This window comes from Macaca nemestrina, chromosome 7 (genome assembly GCF_043159975.1).
Source record: "Macaca nemestrina isolate mMacNem1 chromosome 7, mMacNem.hap1, whole genome shotgun sequence".
Lineage (NCBI taxonomy): Eukaryota > Metazoa > Chordata > Mammalia > Primates > Cercopithecidae > Macaca > Macaca nemestrina.
The window spans coordinates 102,496,747-102,515,348 of NC_092131.1; the positions used below are offsets into that span (position 1 = coordinate 102,496,747).

Below are 18,602 nucleotides of genomic sequence, written 5' to 3' on the forward strand. Positions count from 1 at the left end.
GCAACAAAAGCCAAAATTGACAAATGGGATCTCATTAAACTAAAGAGCTTCTGCACAGCAAAAGAAACTACCATCAGAGTGAACAGGCAACCTACAGAATGGGAGAAAATTTTTGCAGTCTACTCATCTGACAAAGGGCTAATATCCAGAACCTATAAAGAACTCAGTCAAATTTACAAGAAAAAAACAAACAACCCCATCAAAAAGTGGGCAAAGGATATGAACAGACACTTCTCAAAAGAAGACATTCATACAGCCAACAGACACATGAAAAAATGCTCATCATCACTCGCCATTAGAGAAATGCAAATCAAAACCAAAATGAGATACCATCTCACACCAGTTAGAATGGCAATCATTAAAAAATCAGGAAACAACAGGTGCTGGAGAGGATGTGGAGAAATAGGAACACTTTTACACTGTTGGTGGGACTGTAAACTAGTTCAACCATTGTGGAAAACAGTGTGGCGATTCCTCAAGGATCTAAAACTAGAAATACCATTTGACCCAGCCATCCCATTACTGGGGATATACCCAAAGGATTGTAAGTTATGCTGCTATAAAGACACATGCACACGTATGTTTACTGTGGCACTATTCACAATAACAAAGACTTGGAATCAACCCAAATGTCCATCAGTGACAGACTGGATTAAGAAAATGTGGCACATATACACCATGGAATACTATGCAGCCATAAAAAAGGATGAGTTCGTGTCCTTTGTGGGACATGGATGCAGCTGGAAACCATCATTCTCAGCAAACTATCACAAGAACAGAAAACCAAATACCGCATGTTCTCACTCATAGGTGGGAATTGAACAATGAGATCACTTGGACACAGGAAGGGGAGCATCACACACAGGGTCCTATTGTGGGGAGGGGGTAGGGGGAAGGATAGCATTACGAGATATATCCAATGTAAATGACCAGTTAATGGGTGCAGCACACCAACATGGCACATGTATACATATGTAACAAACCTGCATGTTGTGCACATGTACCCTAGAACTTAAAGTATAATAAAAAAACAAAAAACAGAAAGTTCTTTCATGAATAGGAAGATGTGTTTTTGTACCCTTGCAGAAGAGATCTAATTTACTTGGGCGAAGAAAAATAAACCAAGTTAACATACCTAATTAAGAGTCCAAAGACACTTAATTTTTGCCTTGTAAAATTTTATCCTACCAGAATTTATAAAACCACTATAAGTCACAATCTGCAACAACTTAAACTAGCCCTTGTTCAAGACAGGAGAACAAATATGTCTCACTGGGCATGAAGAATCTCTACACAAGGCACCTTAAGATACCCCATTTCATTAAACCCCAGCGGTTACTCGCCCCTTGTTAAGCATGGATTATGTATTAAACATTGCTGTTCTCTTCTCCACAATCTTAAAAGCACAAGTAAACCAAAGCAGATTTTACGAAAAGCACATTATGTAATTATAGGCTCCAAAATCAGCAACACAATCTCAGGTAGCCACTTCAACTCCCTTCAGTAAAATTATTTAAGTCCACTAGACAGGAAACTGCTGCTGTAGTTGATTCTGCAGAAGCCTCAAAACATGGAAAATGTTCCAGTGGGGCTTCAAACAGTAAGAAAAGTACCAAAACTAAACAAATCTACCAATGAATGTAGGAGATAGACAGAAGTTACATTAATTATTATTACCTTTGAAGATGGCTCTCAGGAGTGCTCCAGCAACTTTTCCTTTCACTGCTTGATTCTGAAGGAGATTAGTCAACTGCAAAGAAAGAAAAAGCTACAAGTCTCTGGCAACAGTCTTTTACCCCAATGACCTAAACACTCCATATGAAAAAGTACTCCTGTCAGGTTCAGATCATTCAGAGACGCCAAGTATTACAAACACCATAATTTTTAGACAGAGGAGGGTATATCTTAATATGATCCTGGACTGTCAAGACTAAAATCTATTCATACTCATTCTATAAACATTTATGGAGCACTCAGCACTAAGCTGGGAACATACATTCATCCAACAAGTACTTTGTGAGCATGTTATTTTCCTTAGGCATGTTATGAAGATGAACAAGACAGACATAGTAATTTGACTCAGAGTTTATAATAGAGCAGGAGGGGAAAGGATGGCAGAAAAAAAATTGTAAAAGAACCAAATAAGAGGCTGAGATAGAAAATAAGTGAGGAAAGGAAGGAAACTTCATTTAGGGTAGTAAGGGGAAGCTTCTCTGAAGTAGGTGACATTTAAGTAGAGACCTGGAGGACAAGAAGGAGCTAATTATTCAAAGGAGTTAGAGAAGGATATTCCAGAGAGAAGTATGATCATGTGCAATGGCCAAGAAGAAGCAAAGAGCTTGGCATATTTGAGGCCAAAGTCTTGTTAAAAAAAAAAAAAAAAATTCAATATGGCTGGAGAATAATAAAGAAAAGAATAGATGAGTTTGAAGAGAGACAGGAAAGGACCAGATTATGAAGAATCTTACAGGCCATGGTAGAAGTTTAGCTTTTGTCTATGCAACAGAAGTTACTAAAGAGAAAAGAAGGAAGTGAGATGATATTTTCAAAAATCATCCTTGCTCCTTGTGTGGAGAATGAGTTATGGGGGTTTAAGAGTGAAATGGGGATACCTGTTAGTAGACTGCTACTATGTTTAAGAGAGAGATGACAGTGGCCTAAACCAAAGTAATAGAGGTGTTATAAATTGAATTGTGTCCTCCCCACATCCCCAAATTTCATATATTGAAGTTCTAACTCCCAGTACTTCAGAATGTGACCTTATTTGGAAATTGGGTTCTTGTAGGTGTGATCAGTTGATGTCATTAGGATGGGTCCTACTCCAATGACTGATGCCCTTATAAAAAGGGGAACTCTGGACACAGAAACACAAACAGGGGGAATGCCAAGTGAAGATGAAAGCAGAGATCAGGTGATACAAGCCAAGGAATGCCAAAGGTTGCCACCAAACCACCAGAAGCTAGGCAAGAGACACAGAACAAATTCTCATAGCCCTCAAAAGGAACCAACCCTGACAACACTTTATCTTGGACTTCTAGTCTCCAGAACTGTGAAACATTACATTGCTGCTATTTAAGCTACCCAATTTGTGGTACTTTGTAACAGCAGCCCTAGCACACTAATACAGAAAATGAAGAAAAGTGGATAGATCCAAGAATATTTGAGAACTAAGAATAGAAATTCCTTAGTTTGGAAGTGAAGTAGGGGGTGGTGATGAAGGAAGAAATCAAGGAGGACTCCAGCTAGCTGGGTGAATAGTGGCACCATCCGTTTACGTGGTGAAAATCTGGGATTAAGGAAGCATCTAAATCACCCTGAGAGTTTACTAAAACAAATTTCCAGGTTCTACTCGCAGTTTATGATTCAGGTCTGCTGTGAGGCTCAGAAGCACTATTCTGAGATACCCAAGTAGAAGTGCCAAGTAGATGACAATGAAATATGCCAAAGTGGAGCATCAATGGAAACAGATGAGACCATCCAGGAAAGAATATAAAGAGAAGAGAAACACCAAGAGTCAGTCGTTAAAAAGAGAAGCAGCTGCCAGCAAACACAAAGGTCAAAAACACTGGAGGATAATCTAGGGAGAGAAGTGTCACAGAAACCAAGACTAATAAAACAATAAACTATCTCTTCCACAAGTACATGAAGCTGGTGTTTCCAGCTGGAGTCCATCTCTCTACTAAATATATAATAAAGAAGTATCTGACTACTCTTGCCTGTACCTTCCAACAGAGTACTTGATCCTTGACATAACCCTTAGAGCAGCAGTTCTCAACCAGTGATTTTTGTTCCCCAGGGGACACTATACAATGTCTAGAAACATTTCTGGTTGTCACAGCCAGAAGGGTGCTGTTGGAATCTAGTGGGTAGAGGTAAGGGATGCTATCATTCTGCAGTGCACTGGACAGCCCACAACAAAGATTTATCCAAGCCAAAACGTGAGCACTACCAAGGCTGAGAAGGTGTTGACTCTTTTTGAAATAGTTCAGTTTCAACAGAAAGCAGTGTGGCATAGAAGGCAGGGGGAGAAAAGCTGGATCCAGAATCAGAAGCCCTGTATGTAAATCCTAGCTATACCATTTACTAGCTATATAACCTCAGGCAAGTTATTTTATCTGTCATGTGTGTCCATTTCTCCACCTCAAAGGACTGAGATAAAGGGTAGAAGAATTTGCACGGAGCCTAACACACGACAAGTACTCAACAAATGTTAATTTTCTTCTATTGTCTCTGTCCTCTACTCCTCTTCCTCCTTCCACTTATGTGATCTCAGTCTTCATTTTGACCATGTTCAGTTATGCTTTTCACTACCTTTTAAAGCTCAGAAATAGAGCAAGTAAGATTTAAGTATCCCTGTTATCTCAGAAGGCTTTAAAATTTTTAATTGGCAGACTGGAACTACCAAGTTAACAGTACAATCCAAATAAATTTTAGTTTTTTTAAAAAAATAGAACATTCTTCATTTTGTGTTGTCTGATGTTTCCTTGTGGCTAGATTGAGTTTGTGCGGTCTCACAAGAACACAGGTGATATCATGTCATTCTGGGAGTATCACATCAGGAAGCACATGATGTCCATCTGTCCCTCATTGGTGATATTAATTCTGATCCCACTTTATAATTACTTCCCCCACCCTGTCCCTTTGCCACCAGTAAGCAATTTATAGGGAGACACTTTAAGACCATGCAAATATCTTGCTCCTCATCTAATTTTCTCCCTGTAAAATGGAAAAGCCCAGCAGAAACCACTGTTACCAAGTTATCAGTCAGTATCACCAGGAATGACACTGACATCAAGAGCTCAGTGATTTGATACACTAAAAAGGGCATGGTACCATTTCTGTGGTCCTTATGCCAGGCATACATAACCTTGGTCCAATCATGAGACAACACCAAACAGGCCCTAATTGAGACACATTCAGCAAAACAACTAATCAATACTCCTCAAGACTATCATGATCAACAGAGATAAGGAAAGACTGAGAACTGTTGCAGAATGCAGGCTATCAGGGGGAAGTGACAAGTAAGAGCGATGTAGGATGCTGAATGGGATCCTGGAACATAAAGAGAACATTAGTGAAATAATTACTGGGGAGAATTGGAATAAGGTTCTTAGCTTCACTAATTGTATCATATCAATGTTTTTCAAGTCCCCCTGGATTTAGCATTCATTGGTATTTCTTGCCTGGTTCAATCTTTACCATGACAATTGCAAAGTAATGATTTTCCAACTCCTGCACTGTAAGTAAGAGAACTCCTTTCTACCCATGTATTCATTTACATACTTTACTTACCTTACTTACTTAGAGACAGAGTCTTCTTTGTCGCCCTGGCTGGACTGCAGTGGCACAATCATAGCTCGCTATAACTTCAAACTCCTGGGCTCAAGCAATTCTCCTGCCTCAGCACCCCTCCAGTTAGCTAGGAATACAAGCAAGTGCCAATATGCCATGCTAATTTTTTAAATTATTTGTTTGCAGAGGTGGGGTCTCACTATGTTGTCCAATCTGGTCTCAAACTCCTGGACTCAAGTGATCCTCTTCTTGAACTCCCAAAGTGATTTACTTATTATTAGTATGAACTTATACATCTCTGTAATTTTCAATGGTTCATTACTGAACTTAATTATTTTGATGCTCAAATAGTCCCAGATTTGGCCAAAGGAAAACCCTTCAAGCTGGCTCTTGTGTCTTTGTGACATGCCCCCATTGTCTTTTTTGAGCACTTCTTTACTTTCTGGTATAGAAAGATGTTCCAGGTTAATCTTGTATCCATCCTGCCCACCCATAAACTCAGCCATTTCTCTGAAGAGCCCTGGTTCCCTTGAGTGGGGAATGGTTATGAAACAGCAAAGATCTAGGTGATGGGTTTGTTTGTTGTTACCATGGCATCTTTTTAAAATTTATTATTTTTCTTTTATAGAGACAGGATTTGATCATGTTGCCCAAACTGGTATTGAACTCCTGGGACTCAAGTGATCCACCGATTCAGTTTCCCAAAGTGTTGGGATTACAGGTGTGAGCCACCACATGGAGCAACTATGGCATCTTTGCTTCATGGTTCTTTCAGTGGAGAGAGCAAGGAAATGTATGCATGTTTATACACATAAAAATATACACGTGGCCAGGCGTGGTGGCTCACACCTGTAATCCCAGCACTTTGGGAGGCCAAGGCGGGCAGATCACGAGGTCAGGAGATCCAGACCATCCTGGCTAACAAGGTGAAAACTCGTCTCTACGAAAAAAAATACAAAAAAAATTAGCTGGGCGTGGTGGCATGTGCCTGTAGTCCCAGCTACTCGGGAGGCTGAGGCAGGAGGATCACCTGAACCCAGGAAGCAGAGGTTGCAGTGAGCCGAGATTGCACCACTGCACTCCAGCCTGGGCGACAGAGTGAGACTCCGTCTCAAAAAAAAAAAAAGAAAAGAAAAATACATGTACACATACACATATCTGAGAAAGCCTAAGTTCACAAGTTCACACCAGTACCTCTATTTCTTTTTTTTTTTTTTTTTGAGATGGAGTCTTGCTCTGTCGCCCAGGCTGGAGTGCAGTGGCGCAATCTCGGCTCACTGCAAGCCCCACCCCCCGGGTTCACGCCATTCTCCTGCCCCAGCCTCCGGTGTAGTTGGGACTACAGGCGCCCGCCACCACGCCCAGCTAATTTTTTTTTTTGTATTTTTAGTAGAGGCGGGGTTTCACCGTGTTAGCCAGGATGGTCTCGATCTCCTGACCTCGTGATCCACCCGCCTCGGCCTCCCAAAGTGCTGGGATTACAGGCGTGAGCCACTGCGCCCGGCCCAGTACCTCTATTTTTAATCTGTCTCCACAGGATTCTTCCTTGCCTTCCTACATTTCATAATTGCATGTCCCTTTACCAGTGAAAGAACACTGACTCTGAATATCAACATGTTTATTACATCTAAAATAGTTTCAAAATTGCTTCACCAGTACCACTACAATAAACAATCCTACTAAAGAGTTCAAGGTTTATTTGTATTTTTCCCCACCACTCCCATACCCAGACTGTGGGTAGATAATAAAATACTTAGAATAGTTCTTTCTCCCCTCCCCACCTTCAGTATGGTGAAAGTATTCTTTCTTTTTTTTGTAATGATACCCAGACATATGTATGTTTTCTCTTCTTCTTCATATGAAAGGGAGAATACTACACATTTTGCACATTTCCTAGAAGTGAGATGACTGGGTTGAGGGAAAATGTATATGCAGTTTTGCTGGGTATTACCAAATTCTAACCATGGTCATACCATTTTTCATTCCTACCAGCAATGAATGAGTACCTGTTTCCCCCAAATGGCTCAATCGGACAAGAAATAGTATCTTTTTAATTTACATTTCTCTTATTATGAGTGAAGTTGAGCATATTTTCTTATGTTTAAGGCCATTTTTTACATATCTTTTAGTGATTATTCTCATGTTTTTTGCCTTTTTTAAATATAATTTTTTTTATCTCCCCCCAAGTTATTTATGAATTAGGTATATTAATCCTTTATCTGTGATATGTTTACAAATATTTTTTCCCAGTTTGCCATTTGTCTTTTGACCCTGCTTATGGTATTTCTGGCCACACAAACTTTTTAACTTTTATGTCGACAAACTTATCTTTTATTGCATCTATATGTTGTACAATAGTTAGACAGCTTTTCACTGCACTGAGCTTAAAGAGAAATTCATCCATGTTTTCTTCTGACATATACTTAGTTTTTTATTTATTTTTTTAAGAGACAGAGTCTCACTGTCACCCCTGCGAAGTGCAGTGGCACAGTTATATCATAGCTCACTGTAATCTCAACCTCCTGGCTCAAGCGATCTTCCCACCTCAGCCTCCCAAAGTGCTGGGATTACAGGGATAAGCCCCTGTGCCCAGCCCTAACATTTATTTACATTTGTTTTTTACATTTACATTTCTGATTCATTTGGAGCTTACTCTTGAATATGAGAAACATCTAATCTTATCTATTTTTTCCAAATGTCCACCCAGTTGTTCCAATACCATTTGTCAAAGACTATATTTCACTGTTTTAAGATGTAATTATATTCTAGATTTTACTTGTAGTTGGGTCTATTTTGAGACTTTCCACTCTTATGCATTACCTATTCTATTCTTTGTATCCTATTCCGTTTCTGTTCATCTACTCACGTACCAGTACCGCACTCTTATTTATAAAAGTTTTTGTGGTGTTTAGTCTCCGCTAGGGTTAATCCTCCCTCAGAGCTCTTTTCAGTTTTTCCCTAACTATTCCTGTGTGTACAATCTGCTATATGAATTTTACAGTCAGCTTATCTAGTTAAACAAAATAGCTCAATGGAATTTTTATTGGTATTAAATTGATAAATTAACTTGGGGAGAATCGACATTTTCATGATGCTGAGACTCCCCAATCAAGAACAGGGGATATCTTCCTAGTTTTCTACTTTTGTCCTTTAGAAGTGTTTCATAGTTTTTTTCACATGGGTTTTGGACATTTCTCAGGTTTATCCCTATTTTTTGTTGCTACTGTAAATGGGGCTTTCTCATTTACTGTATCCTTTTTTTTTTTTTTTTTTGAGACGGAGTCTCACTCTGTCACCCAGGCTGGAGTACAGTGGCGTGATCTCAGCTCACTGCAACCTCTGCCTCCCGGGTTCAAGCAAATCTCCTGCCTCAGCCTCCCAAATAGCTGAGACTACAGGCATGCACCACCGTGCCCAGCTAATTTTTGTATTTTTAGTAGAGAAGGGGTTTCACCATGTTGGCCAGGCGGGTTTAGAACTCCTGACCTCACGTGATCTGCCTGCCTCGGCCTCCCAAAGTGCTGGGATTACAGGCATGAGCCACCCTGCCTGGCCAACTGTTTTCCAACTTTATCTTCTAACTGACTATTATGTATGAATGCTACTGATTTTTGCATATTAATTTTATATTCTGATACCTTGAGGAATTCTATTTATAGATGGTTTTATCACAGATTCTCCAGGGTTTTCCAGGTATACTATCATGCCGTCTACAAAGAGAGATGTTTTACATTTTATTTTTCTTTTCTTTCCTTCTTTTCCTTTTTTTTTTTTTTTTTTAGATGGAATCTCACTTTGCCCAGGCTGAAGTGCAATGGTGCAATCTGGGCTCACTGCAACTTCCACCTCCCAGGTTCAAGTGATTCTTCTGCTTCAGTTTCCCGAGTAGCTGGGAATACAGGCATGCACCACCATGCCCAGCTAATTTTTGTATTTTTAGTAGAGAAGGGGTTTCACCATGTTGGCCAGGCTGGTTTAGAACTCCTGACCTCAGGTGATCTGCCCACGTTGGCCTCCCAAAGCACTGTGATTATGGGTGTGAGCCACCACGTTCAGCCTTTATGTTTCTATTATCATGCCTGTGATTGTTTTCTCTAGGTTAACTGCATAGGCTAGCCAACCAGAACATTTACACAGTAGCGGAGACAGCAGGCATCATTGCTTTGTTCCCGGCCTTAGAGGAAATGCCTCTATGGTTTCCCACTAAGATGCTGACTCTAGAATTTAGATGTATACATTTTATGATGTAAAGGAAACAGCCACCTATTCTGATTTTCTCAAGTTTTTATTAGGAATGAGTGTTGAATTTTGTCGAAGGCTTTCTGTGATCCATGAAGATAATCGTATAATCTTTATAGTAATATACTTTCAAATATTGAACCAACCTTGTATTCCTGCTATTAAATCCCACTTGATCATGGTGTATTTTTTAAAATGTGGTGTTGCAATCTGTCCCTTAATATTTAAGACTTTTATATCAATATTCATAAGTGATATTAGTCTATAACCTCTTTTTTCCATGCTATCTTTATGAGGTTTAGGGTTATACCTGATAAAGACAGCATAAAAAATCAATGTTATATTTGTTTAATTCAATGTTATACTTGCTTCATTCAAAGTACTTGGAAGTTTTCCTTTATTATTTATGCTCTGAAACAATTTATGTAGCATTAGGACTATCTACCTGATCTTTAAAGGTTTGACAGAAGTTTCCTGTCAAACTATCTGGGCCTGGTGTTTTTATATGAAGTAGTTCCTTCGTAACTTTCTCTTTTCTTCTATGGAAACTGGTCTGTTTAAGTTTTCCATCTCAAATTGGCTCAATTTTATTAAACTGTATGTGCCTAAGAAATTACCCATTTCCTCTAGGTTTTCAAATTTATTTGCACAGAAATGTACTGTAGTCTCATAGTATTTTTTGAGATTTTCTCTGTATTAACAGTGTTTCTCCCTTGTCATTTCTCATTTTGTGCATGTTTTTACTCCACTGTTTTTTTTTTTTTTTTTTTTTTTGAGACGGAGTCTCGCTCTGTCGCCCAGGCTGGAGTGCAGTGGCCGGATCTCAGCTCACTGCAAGCTCCGCCTCCCGGGTTTACGCCATTCTCCTGCCTCAGCCTCCCGAGTAGCTGGGACTACAGGCGCCCGCCACCTCGCCTGGCTAGTTTTTTTGTATTTTTAGTAGAGACGGGGTTTCACCATGTTAGCCAGGATGGTCTCGATCTCCTGACCTTGTGATCCACCCGTCTCGGCCTCCCAAAGTGCTGGGATTACAGGCTTGAGCCACCGCGCCCGGCACTCCACTGTTTTATTATATTAATTAATGGTGTTTTTTTCCCCCAAAGAACCAAGATTTTGATTAATTTGATCCACTATTTTTCTGTTCTCTACTTTATTAATTTCCACTTTTATCTTTAGTAGTTTCTTTGTGTTTTTTTGTTATTGTTTACTTTCTTTTTTCTAGGTTTTTGAGTTGGGAATTTGTTTATTTTCATTATTTCATTTGTATTGATTTCATTATTTCATTTGTTAAACACTGTTGTTTTTAACATTATTCCATGGATTTTAACATATAGTATTTTTGTTATCTGTAATTATTCTTCAAAAATCCTGTAATTTCTGTTTGTATCTCTTCATCCAAGAGTTATTTAGAAGGCATTTTAATTTCCAGGTAAAAGTGTCTTTTGTTTTTTGACTTTTAGTTTCAGTTTTCATTTCCAGTTTTATTGCATTGAGATCACAGAGAATAGTTTGTAGTAATTCTACCTTATGGGACCTACCCATGTTTTCTTTGTGCTCTAGTATATGACACATGATTAATTTTTATGAACATCCTGTATGTTTAAGAAGAAAATATATTATCAAAGTTCTCTGCGTATATTTCAAATATTCTTTATATTTTCCACCTTTTTACAATCTCTGCTTTATTTAGTTATCCTCAGCTCTGTATTCCGCTTTACTAATTTTCTCTTTAGCAATGTTTCATCTACTGTTAAACCATCTACTGAGGTTTTCATTTCAAGAAGTTTTCCTTGATCGTTTTCTAAATCCATCCCTTATTTTGTGGGTTCTATTCCTTCATTTACATCTTCAAATATGTTAAATACTAAGTCAGGCAGAGTGGCTCACATGTGTAATTCCAGCACTGTAGGAGGCTGAGGTGGGTGGATTACTTGAGCTCAGGAGTTCAAGACCAGCCTGGAAAGCATGGCGAAACCCCATCTCTGCTAAAAATACAAAAATTAGTCGGACATGGTGGCACATGCCCGTACTCCCAGCTATTCAGGAGGCTGAGGTGGGAGGATCGCTTGAGTCCAGGAGGTTGAGGCTGCAGTTTGCCGAGATCGCCCCACTGCACTCCAGCCTGGGCAAGAGTGAGATCCTGTCTCTAAATAAAAAAATAAAGTTAAATACTGTATTAAGTATTTGTGTTAAATATTTAAAGTTTTTTTCAGATTGCTCTAAATCCTTGAATATGAATTTTCCCATTTCTGGTCCTGTGGGAGTCTTTCTTGCCACAGGACTTCTTTATGTGTTTTATAATTTTTTTACTCGAGTTCATCTTCTGTGGATCATTTTATCGAATGAACTGCATGCATATATTACTGACATGCTTAACAAATTTGTAGAGGATAAAAAGGTGATTAATATGGTTAATAGAATCATACAAAATGACTTTGATGGAATAAAACAAGATGAATCTAAAAAAGATGACAGTTAACAGACATAAAGTTTGTTGTTTTAAGAAACCTGGTCTCATTATGTTGCCTAAGCTGATCTCAAATCCTGGCCTGAAGGAATCCTCCCAAAGTGCTGGGATTACAGGTGTAAGCCACCATGCCTGGCCCATATATCATTTTTAACATGGGTTCTAAAAGGACTTCAGAGATAAAGGAAACTTAGCTTAATATCAACATATACAAAAATAAGGCCGGGCATGGTGGCTCACACCTATAATCCCAGCACTCTGGGAGGCTGAGGCAGGCGGATCACCTGAGGTCAGGAGTTCAAGACCAGCCTGGCCATGGTGAAACCGTCTCTACTAAAAATACAAAAATAAATAAATAAATAATAAATATAAGAGCAATGAGACTACAATATAATGTTGCTGCTAAAAAGCTGATTTTGCATTAATGGAAAAATGAGGGAAATATTAGCATTACTCTATCCTAGACTCAGAATACAACTGGAACACTGTCTTCAATTTGACAGTGTTCATGCCTTCAATTTGAGGCATGAAACTTTAAATAAATAATTTAAATGCTGGTTTCAATGAATCTTGTCTATAGAATGATTCAAGTTACAACTCATGCAACAAGCCATCTCAAAAAATAGCTATAAAGGCAGTCTTCAATAATTTCAAAGAAAAAAAAAATCAAAGAGCAACCCTACATCAATTCCTAGTATGTCAGATAACACAGACTGAGATGCACCTTGCTTCAATAACTACGACACTAACACATAAAAATTCCCTTAAAAACATAATACTCATCAACTGACAAAGAAAAAAACCCCATGATATTCAATGTCTTTACTTGTTTATACATATACCTTGAAGAGGGATTCTTTTCTAGGCAGGGACCTGGATAGGATGAGATCATTTATTATGGAAAAAGGAGCAGTATATCAGCTGAGAAAGAACTTTAGGAAGAATAAACAGCCTAACATATAAGGCAATTACTATCCCATTTTATAATCCTACACTTACAGTGAAAACAGAGGCCCTAATTTTTACTAATAATCTCAAAATATTTTGCTGCTTATAAACTTAAGGAAAAATACAGAGAAGCATCAAAATGCAAAACTAATGTCTCAATAACTATAGTCTGGATATTATCTTCAAATAGGATGGTTCTAAGGACGATAAAAGTATACTAATTTGCTTTTATAAATACAGTTGTAAAAGCATCCTATTCTTAGGCTATTTCAGGTTTAAATTTGGTCACAAATGCCCTCAAGTTGTCTATTTCTCTCATTCCTTCACCCCAATTTCTTTACCTCTATAAATTATTATTAAATAAATCCTTGTCTCCTACGGTGAATGGGGAGTAGATGAAGAAGCAGCATTTTTCTTTCTCACATGTCCTTTGAATGTGTCATCACGCCTGACACTTATTTTAGCAGAACATGCTTCCTAATACTCACATCATCTTCTCTCAGGGTTTGAAGAAATTCTTGCAGTTTGTCTGCTGTTTTTTCTGCTGCTAGAGATAAAATCTTCTGGTCCATTGTTGCTCATATCACAGAACTATAAGGGAAAAGCATCAGAGGTGGGTGAAGATTCCAGAAATGAACAAACTTGATTTTTTTTCCTTCCCTGTTAACTGAATATTTCATACCTATTATTCAATGGGTGCTCAACAAACTTAGGACTAACTATCTTTGAGTAGGTGATTGTTTTTTTTCTTCTTCTTCTTAAGTTCAGTGGCGAGATGATTCTTAAGCTAACCAAAATAATCTTGAAAATTCCCTGGTATTGCCTTATTAGGAACCTATATTCTAATCAAGTGGCTTCATAATTTTTGCCCACACTTGTTATCATCTGCTCACCATACTACCTAGAACAAAGCCTCCACTTAACAGCATATCAAGTATGTAATACATTATATATTATCATAAGCATGTAATAAAGTATTTGACAAATAAATGAACCAATAGCACTATAAATGCTATGTGCCAATTAAATGGTATAAAATCAAGTGAGAAGGAGAGCCCAAGAGTGTGAGGCTGCAGTGAGCTATGATCATGCCACTGTACTCCAGCCTAGGCAACAAGTTAAGACCCTGCCTCAAAAAAACAACAAAAAAAGAGGCGGGGCACGGTGGTTTACGCCTGTAATCCCAGCACTTTGGGAGGCTGAGGTAGGCAGATCACTAGGTCAGGAGATTGAGACCATCCTGGCTAACACGGTGAAACCCTGTCTCTACTAAAAACATACAAAAAATTAGCCGATGTGGTGGGAGGCGCCTGTAGTCCCAGCTACTTGGGAGGCTGAGGCAGGAGAACGGCGTGAACCTGGGAGGCGCAGCTTGCAGTGAGCCGAGATCGCGCCACTGCACTCCAGCCTGGGTGACAGAGCGAGGCTCCGTCTAAAAAAAAAAAAAAAAAAGAAAAAGAAAAAAAGAAAGAAAAGGTGAGAAGTTAACAAGGTAAAAGATGTAATTGTGTTCTTAAATGTCAAGGCTTCCCATCAGAGGAAAGCTTGAACTGGAACTTAGAGATTAAATTTAAATAGTCAAGACAACCAGGTTGTATACATTATTGAGAAGGGTATCATGAACAAAGGCATTCATATGGGAAATGAGAAATTTATTTGGGGAAAATGAGTAAAATGGCTGAGATAGACTCCAAGTAGGAAAATAATGAGTAGGAAGGCTGGAATGATAGGCTGCGAGTAAACAGGTTAAGGAATTTAGATTCTATTTCGTAAATCACTGAGAACCATTAAAAAATTCTGAGCAAAAGACAATCTCACAAGATTGCAAGTGTTTGAGGAAACAGAAACTAGCATCTTTGTGCAGATTAAAGTGGGGAGAAGGTAAGGAGAAACAGCAAATGCTAAGAGACCATTTGGAAGTTATTTTAGTGGAAATAATAAAGACCTGTACTAGGGTGGTGACTGGAGACTAGAAAAGATGGGATGAAATGGAGGCACATGAAGCAGATAGAATTCAGTGAGTAGCTATGAAAATAGAAGGGGGAAATACAGCCTAGTAGAAAGAAAATCTGTTCCTCTTCTTCCTCCTGTGTTTCCCGTCTCCATAAATGGTACCATCATCCACTCAGCTGCTCAAACCAGAAACCTGGGTAACATTCTTAACAACTTTGCCTTCATCCTTCACCACATCCATTCCAAGTCCTGTCAATGTTACCTACTAAAAATCTCCCAAATCTGTCTACTTTTCTCTATCTCCACTACTGACACATTACTCCAAACCCCCATCATCTCTCACCTGAACTACTGCAATCGTTTCCTAACTTGTCCCCTCTGTGCAGCCACTAAAGTGATGTTTTTGAAACACAAATCTGATTATCTGACTTATCTTCCCTCCATGCCATCCTCATCTTAAAGCTCTTCAGTGGCTTCCATTGCTTTCTTATCAGTCCCAAATCATTAAGTAAGGATAAAAATTAAGTCCTGCAAAGTCTGACCCATGCCTAACTCCCCTTCATCACTCTGCTCCAGCCATACAGAATTGCTTCCAGTCCTTTAAATCTCCAAGTTCTTTCTGCCACAGGCCCTTCCACATGTTTGCAGCTGGAACTTAAATAAATATTCCTCTTTCCATCCACTGCCCCGCAATCTTTTATTACTAATTCCTACAAATCCTTCAGATCTCAGCTGAATACACATCTCCACAAAAAGTCAATCTAGGCTGGGCGCAGTAGCTCACGCCTGTAATCTCAGCATTTTGGGAGGCCAAAGAGGGCGGATCACGAGGTCAAGAGATCAAGACCATCCTGGCCAACATGGTGATACCCTGTCTCTACTAAAAATACAAAAAAATTAGCCGGGCGTGGTGACGCACACCTGTAGTCCCAGCTACTCGGGAGGCTGAGGCAGGAGAATCACTTGAACTCGGGAGGTGGAGGTTGCAGTGAGCCAAGATAGCGCCACTGCACTCCAGCCTGGCGACAGAGGGAGACGCCATCTCAAAGAAAAAAATAATCTATCTATCTATCTCAGTCTAGGTTAAACGTTTCCGTAGTACATCCTCTCATGGCACCAGTAAACTCTCTTACATACTGTCACCAATTTTTAATATTACATGTGTAATTATCAGATTAACAAATGTTATCTCCCACTAGACTATAAGTCCCGTAAGGACAGGGACCGTAGCTGTTTTTATCACTGTATCTCCAGCACTTAACACAGTACCTAGCTCAAACTAGGTAACTAACAAATATTTGTTGAACAAATTATTGAACCCCTATAATAGGGAAGACACTGGGCCCAGCACTTTACGTTCATTAACATGACCTTCACAATACCACCTATTAAGTACGTGTAATATTAGCCCCATTTTAAATGAACAATTTTTGGGATTCAGAGATTAGGGAATTTTCCCCAAGATTAGAAGGCTAGCAAGTCGCATAGAGAGAAGTGAAACCCAAGTCTGTCCAGCTCCAGACTCCAAGATCTCATGCTTTGAACTACCGGATGCAAATAGGGCACACCAACCTAATAAGGTGTCCAGCCAGAAGGGACAGGCGGCTTCGGAGGGGAATACGTTTATATCAATCTAGGCACATTTGCTTAAATCATCCTAAAACCAGAGGTAAGACCACAGGCGGGTGGCTGTCAATTCCCTGAGCGCGAAGTAAATTTCTTGTCAAGAGACGCCGGAGAGCATGAGATCTGAAGTCAAGATCCGAGAATGGCAGAGCTCCGCCGGCGGGAAACGCTGCGGCCTTCCCTTCCGGGTTCTTCAGTTAACAAGCCGTGAACGCAAATACAGAAACCATAACACGAAGCAGCTGGTGATGGAGACCGTGACTGGACAACAAATGCAAAGCAAAGTTAAGGGAAATTTCTCAGAAGAGCTGAACCTCGACCAAGGGAGAAGAATTTAACCGGAGGGGCTCCCACTGAGGCACACCCCTAGGAGGGAACTGCGAAAGCTGAAGCAGGCAGCGCGAGACAGCGGAGAGCGTCTACTTTCCAGGCCACAGAACGCCAAGTCAGAACACGAGCCTCCTTTCCCCCACGGAACTGCTCCCTCCTAGGGTCCCAGTCCCACAGCCCGAGCCCGAGCAACTCGCGAGCCGCTCTACAGTCACCACGGCCTCACCTCCGCCACAAACTTCCAAAAAGCCCGCTCAACCCAGCGCCGCCACACTTCCGTTACCCGTAACAACAAGTTCCGCCCTCGCGGCTCACTTCCGCCGTCCGAGTACCCGCGGGCGGGGTGTAAGATGAAGACTCAAGGGGTGCCGGGAAGCGTGCGGAGTTCTAGAATGTCCCCGCTCACAGTCGGAGGGGGGCGCTGCCTGTCCGAACTCGCGCTCGGGACTGCCGATGAGCACGCGCTGTGGTACCTGAGCGTGCCCGGCGCGGTGTCCCGACAGGTTCAGCTTCCCTCGTGCCCTGTTGCGGGAATAGTCAGTGCGGGAGGGGACTCACAACTGGTGGCCCTACAGGTCTTGGCATTGGAAAAGCCTGGAAGGCAGAGGCGGATTTCATACTCCACCTTGTGCCAAGAGACAGTAACCCCTCAGATGTCAGCCCCCTGTTACTAGGGGTCTTAATGGACTTTTGTGGGTTGTGGTTTTTGTTTGTTCTTTGCTTTGTTTTGTCTTGCGCTCCCCTTGCGTAACCCCAGCGTTTAGCGCGTAGCCTGGTAAAAGCAGCGAATATTTGTTAAATGAACAACTGACAGTAGAGCGAAGACCGACAGAGGGTGGGCCGAGATTCTGTTTTGGGTTGACGGATCACCTTGTGCAAAGGGTCTGAGAGCAACGAGCAAGCAAGAGAGCCCCTGGCCAGTTCAGAAGGCGAAGGTGCTGGGTGGGAGTGGGAAGGCAGGGGTTCCTAACTCCTTTTCACATTGGGGGCAGTGGGGAACCGCTGAAGGGGAAGGATATGACTATGTTCGCATTGTAGAATGCTATCTCCGGCAGGTGAGTACCGCAGAAACTGTTCAAAAGATGAGCCAGGTGGGGAGGACCGAAGGCAGGACCCCTTAGGAGACTAAGTTGTCCCAGAGATAGGTGGTGGTGGCCCAACCGCGGCAATGGGGACAGAAAGGAGTGGACTGCATGTGAAAGAGATTAGGAGGTAGAGATTTAGGAAGCCCAAATATCCGGATTTGAGGGGGTGTGGGAGTTGTTGAGGAATGTTCAGGCTTGAGCGACTGGGATTGGGGGGTGGGGAGTTAATCCTGCAGTTGACTAACACAGGGAGCACCGGAAAAGGATGATGGGGTGACGATGAACCCTTCAGATTTGAACTCACCAAATTTGAGGTGCCTGTGGGATGGCAAGTGAAGGAATGCTAAGATCAGGGAGCACTCAGTATGGAGCCTGACTCGACTCCCAGTGCGCGGGGGTAGAACGGGTCTACATGGCCAGTTATTGAAGAAACATAGCTGTTGGAGGAGAATGGTGCCTCTCAGCTGTCTAGACCTGCTCCTTGCTTGTGACCCTTCGGCATTTTTTTCCTTCTACATTTCTGTCCCAATACTGAGCTGTGATGTTTAATTAACACGGCAGCTTGAGGTAGAAAATGATTCCTGAAAGGAATCCTTTACCTTGCCAAGGAAACAGATTACTTTGCCTCATCTCCCCACACAATCTCCCAGGCTACTTGTGGG

The 18,602-nt window shown here is 40.8% G+C and overlaps 2 protein-coding genes across 9 annotated transcripts in view; one reads left to right on the plus strand and one right to left on the minus strand.

Moving 5' to 3' along the window:
• Window positions 1-17,226, minus strand: part of LOC105488333 (FA complementation group I) — an 80,151-nt gene extending 62,925 nt beyond the window's left edge. For 4 of the 5 annotated variants that reach the window (XM_011752281.3, XM_011752279.3, XM_071100711.1 and 1 more), the window contains exons 1-3: window positions 17,082-17,226; window positions 13,435-13,537; window positions 1,678-1,750 (exon numbers count right to left, since the gene is read on the minus strand). In XM_011752281.3, the coding sequence (XP_011750583.2) occupies window positions 1,678-1,750; window positions 13,435-13,518 (157 nt within the window). In that variant the 5' untranslated portion in view covers window positions 13,519-13,537; window positions 17,082-17,226. Of the gene's footprint in view, window positions 1-1,677; window positions 1,751-13,434; window positions 13,538-16,471; window positions 17,018-17,081 lie in introns of those variants that run through there. The other variant, XM_011752278.3, reaches the window with a different exon arrangement.
• The window catches only part of LOC105488336 (retinaldehyde binding protein 1), a 94,970-nt gene that overhangs the window by 48,486 nt on the left and 27,882 nt on the right, over window positions 1-18,602 (plus strand). Inside the window, exon 1 of one of the 4 annotated variants that reach the window (XM_071100716.1) lies at window positions 17,305-17,510. The exons of the other annotated variants lie outside the window; for them this stretch is intronic. The gene's annotated coding sequence lies outside the window, so the exon portion shown is untranslated. Of the gene's footprint in view, window positions 1-17,304; window positions 17,511-18,602 lie in introns of those variants that run through there. 4 annotated transcript variants of the gene reach the window in all.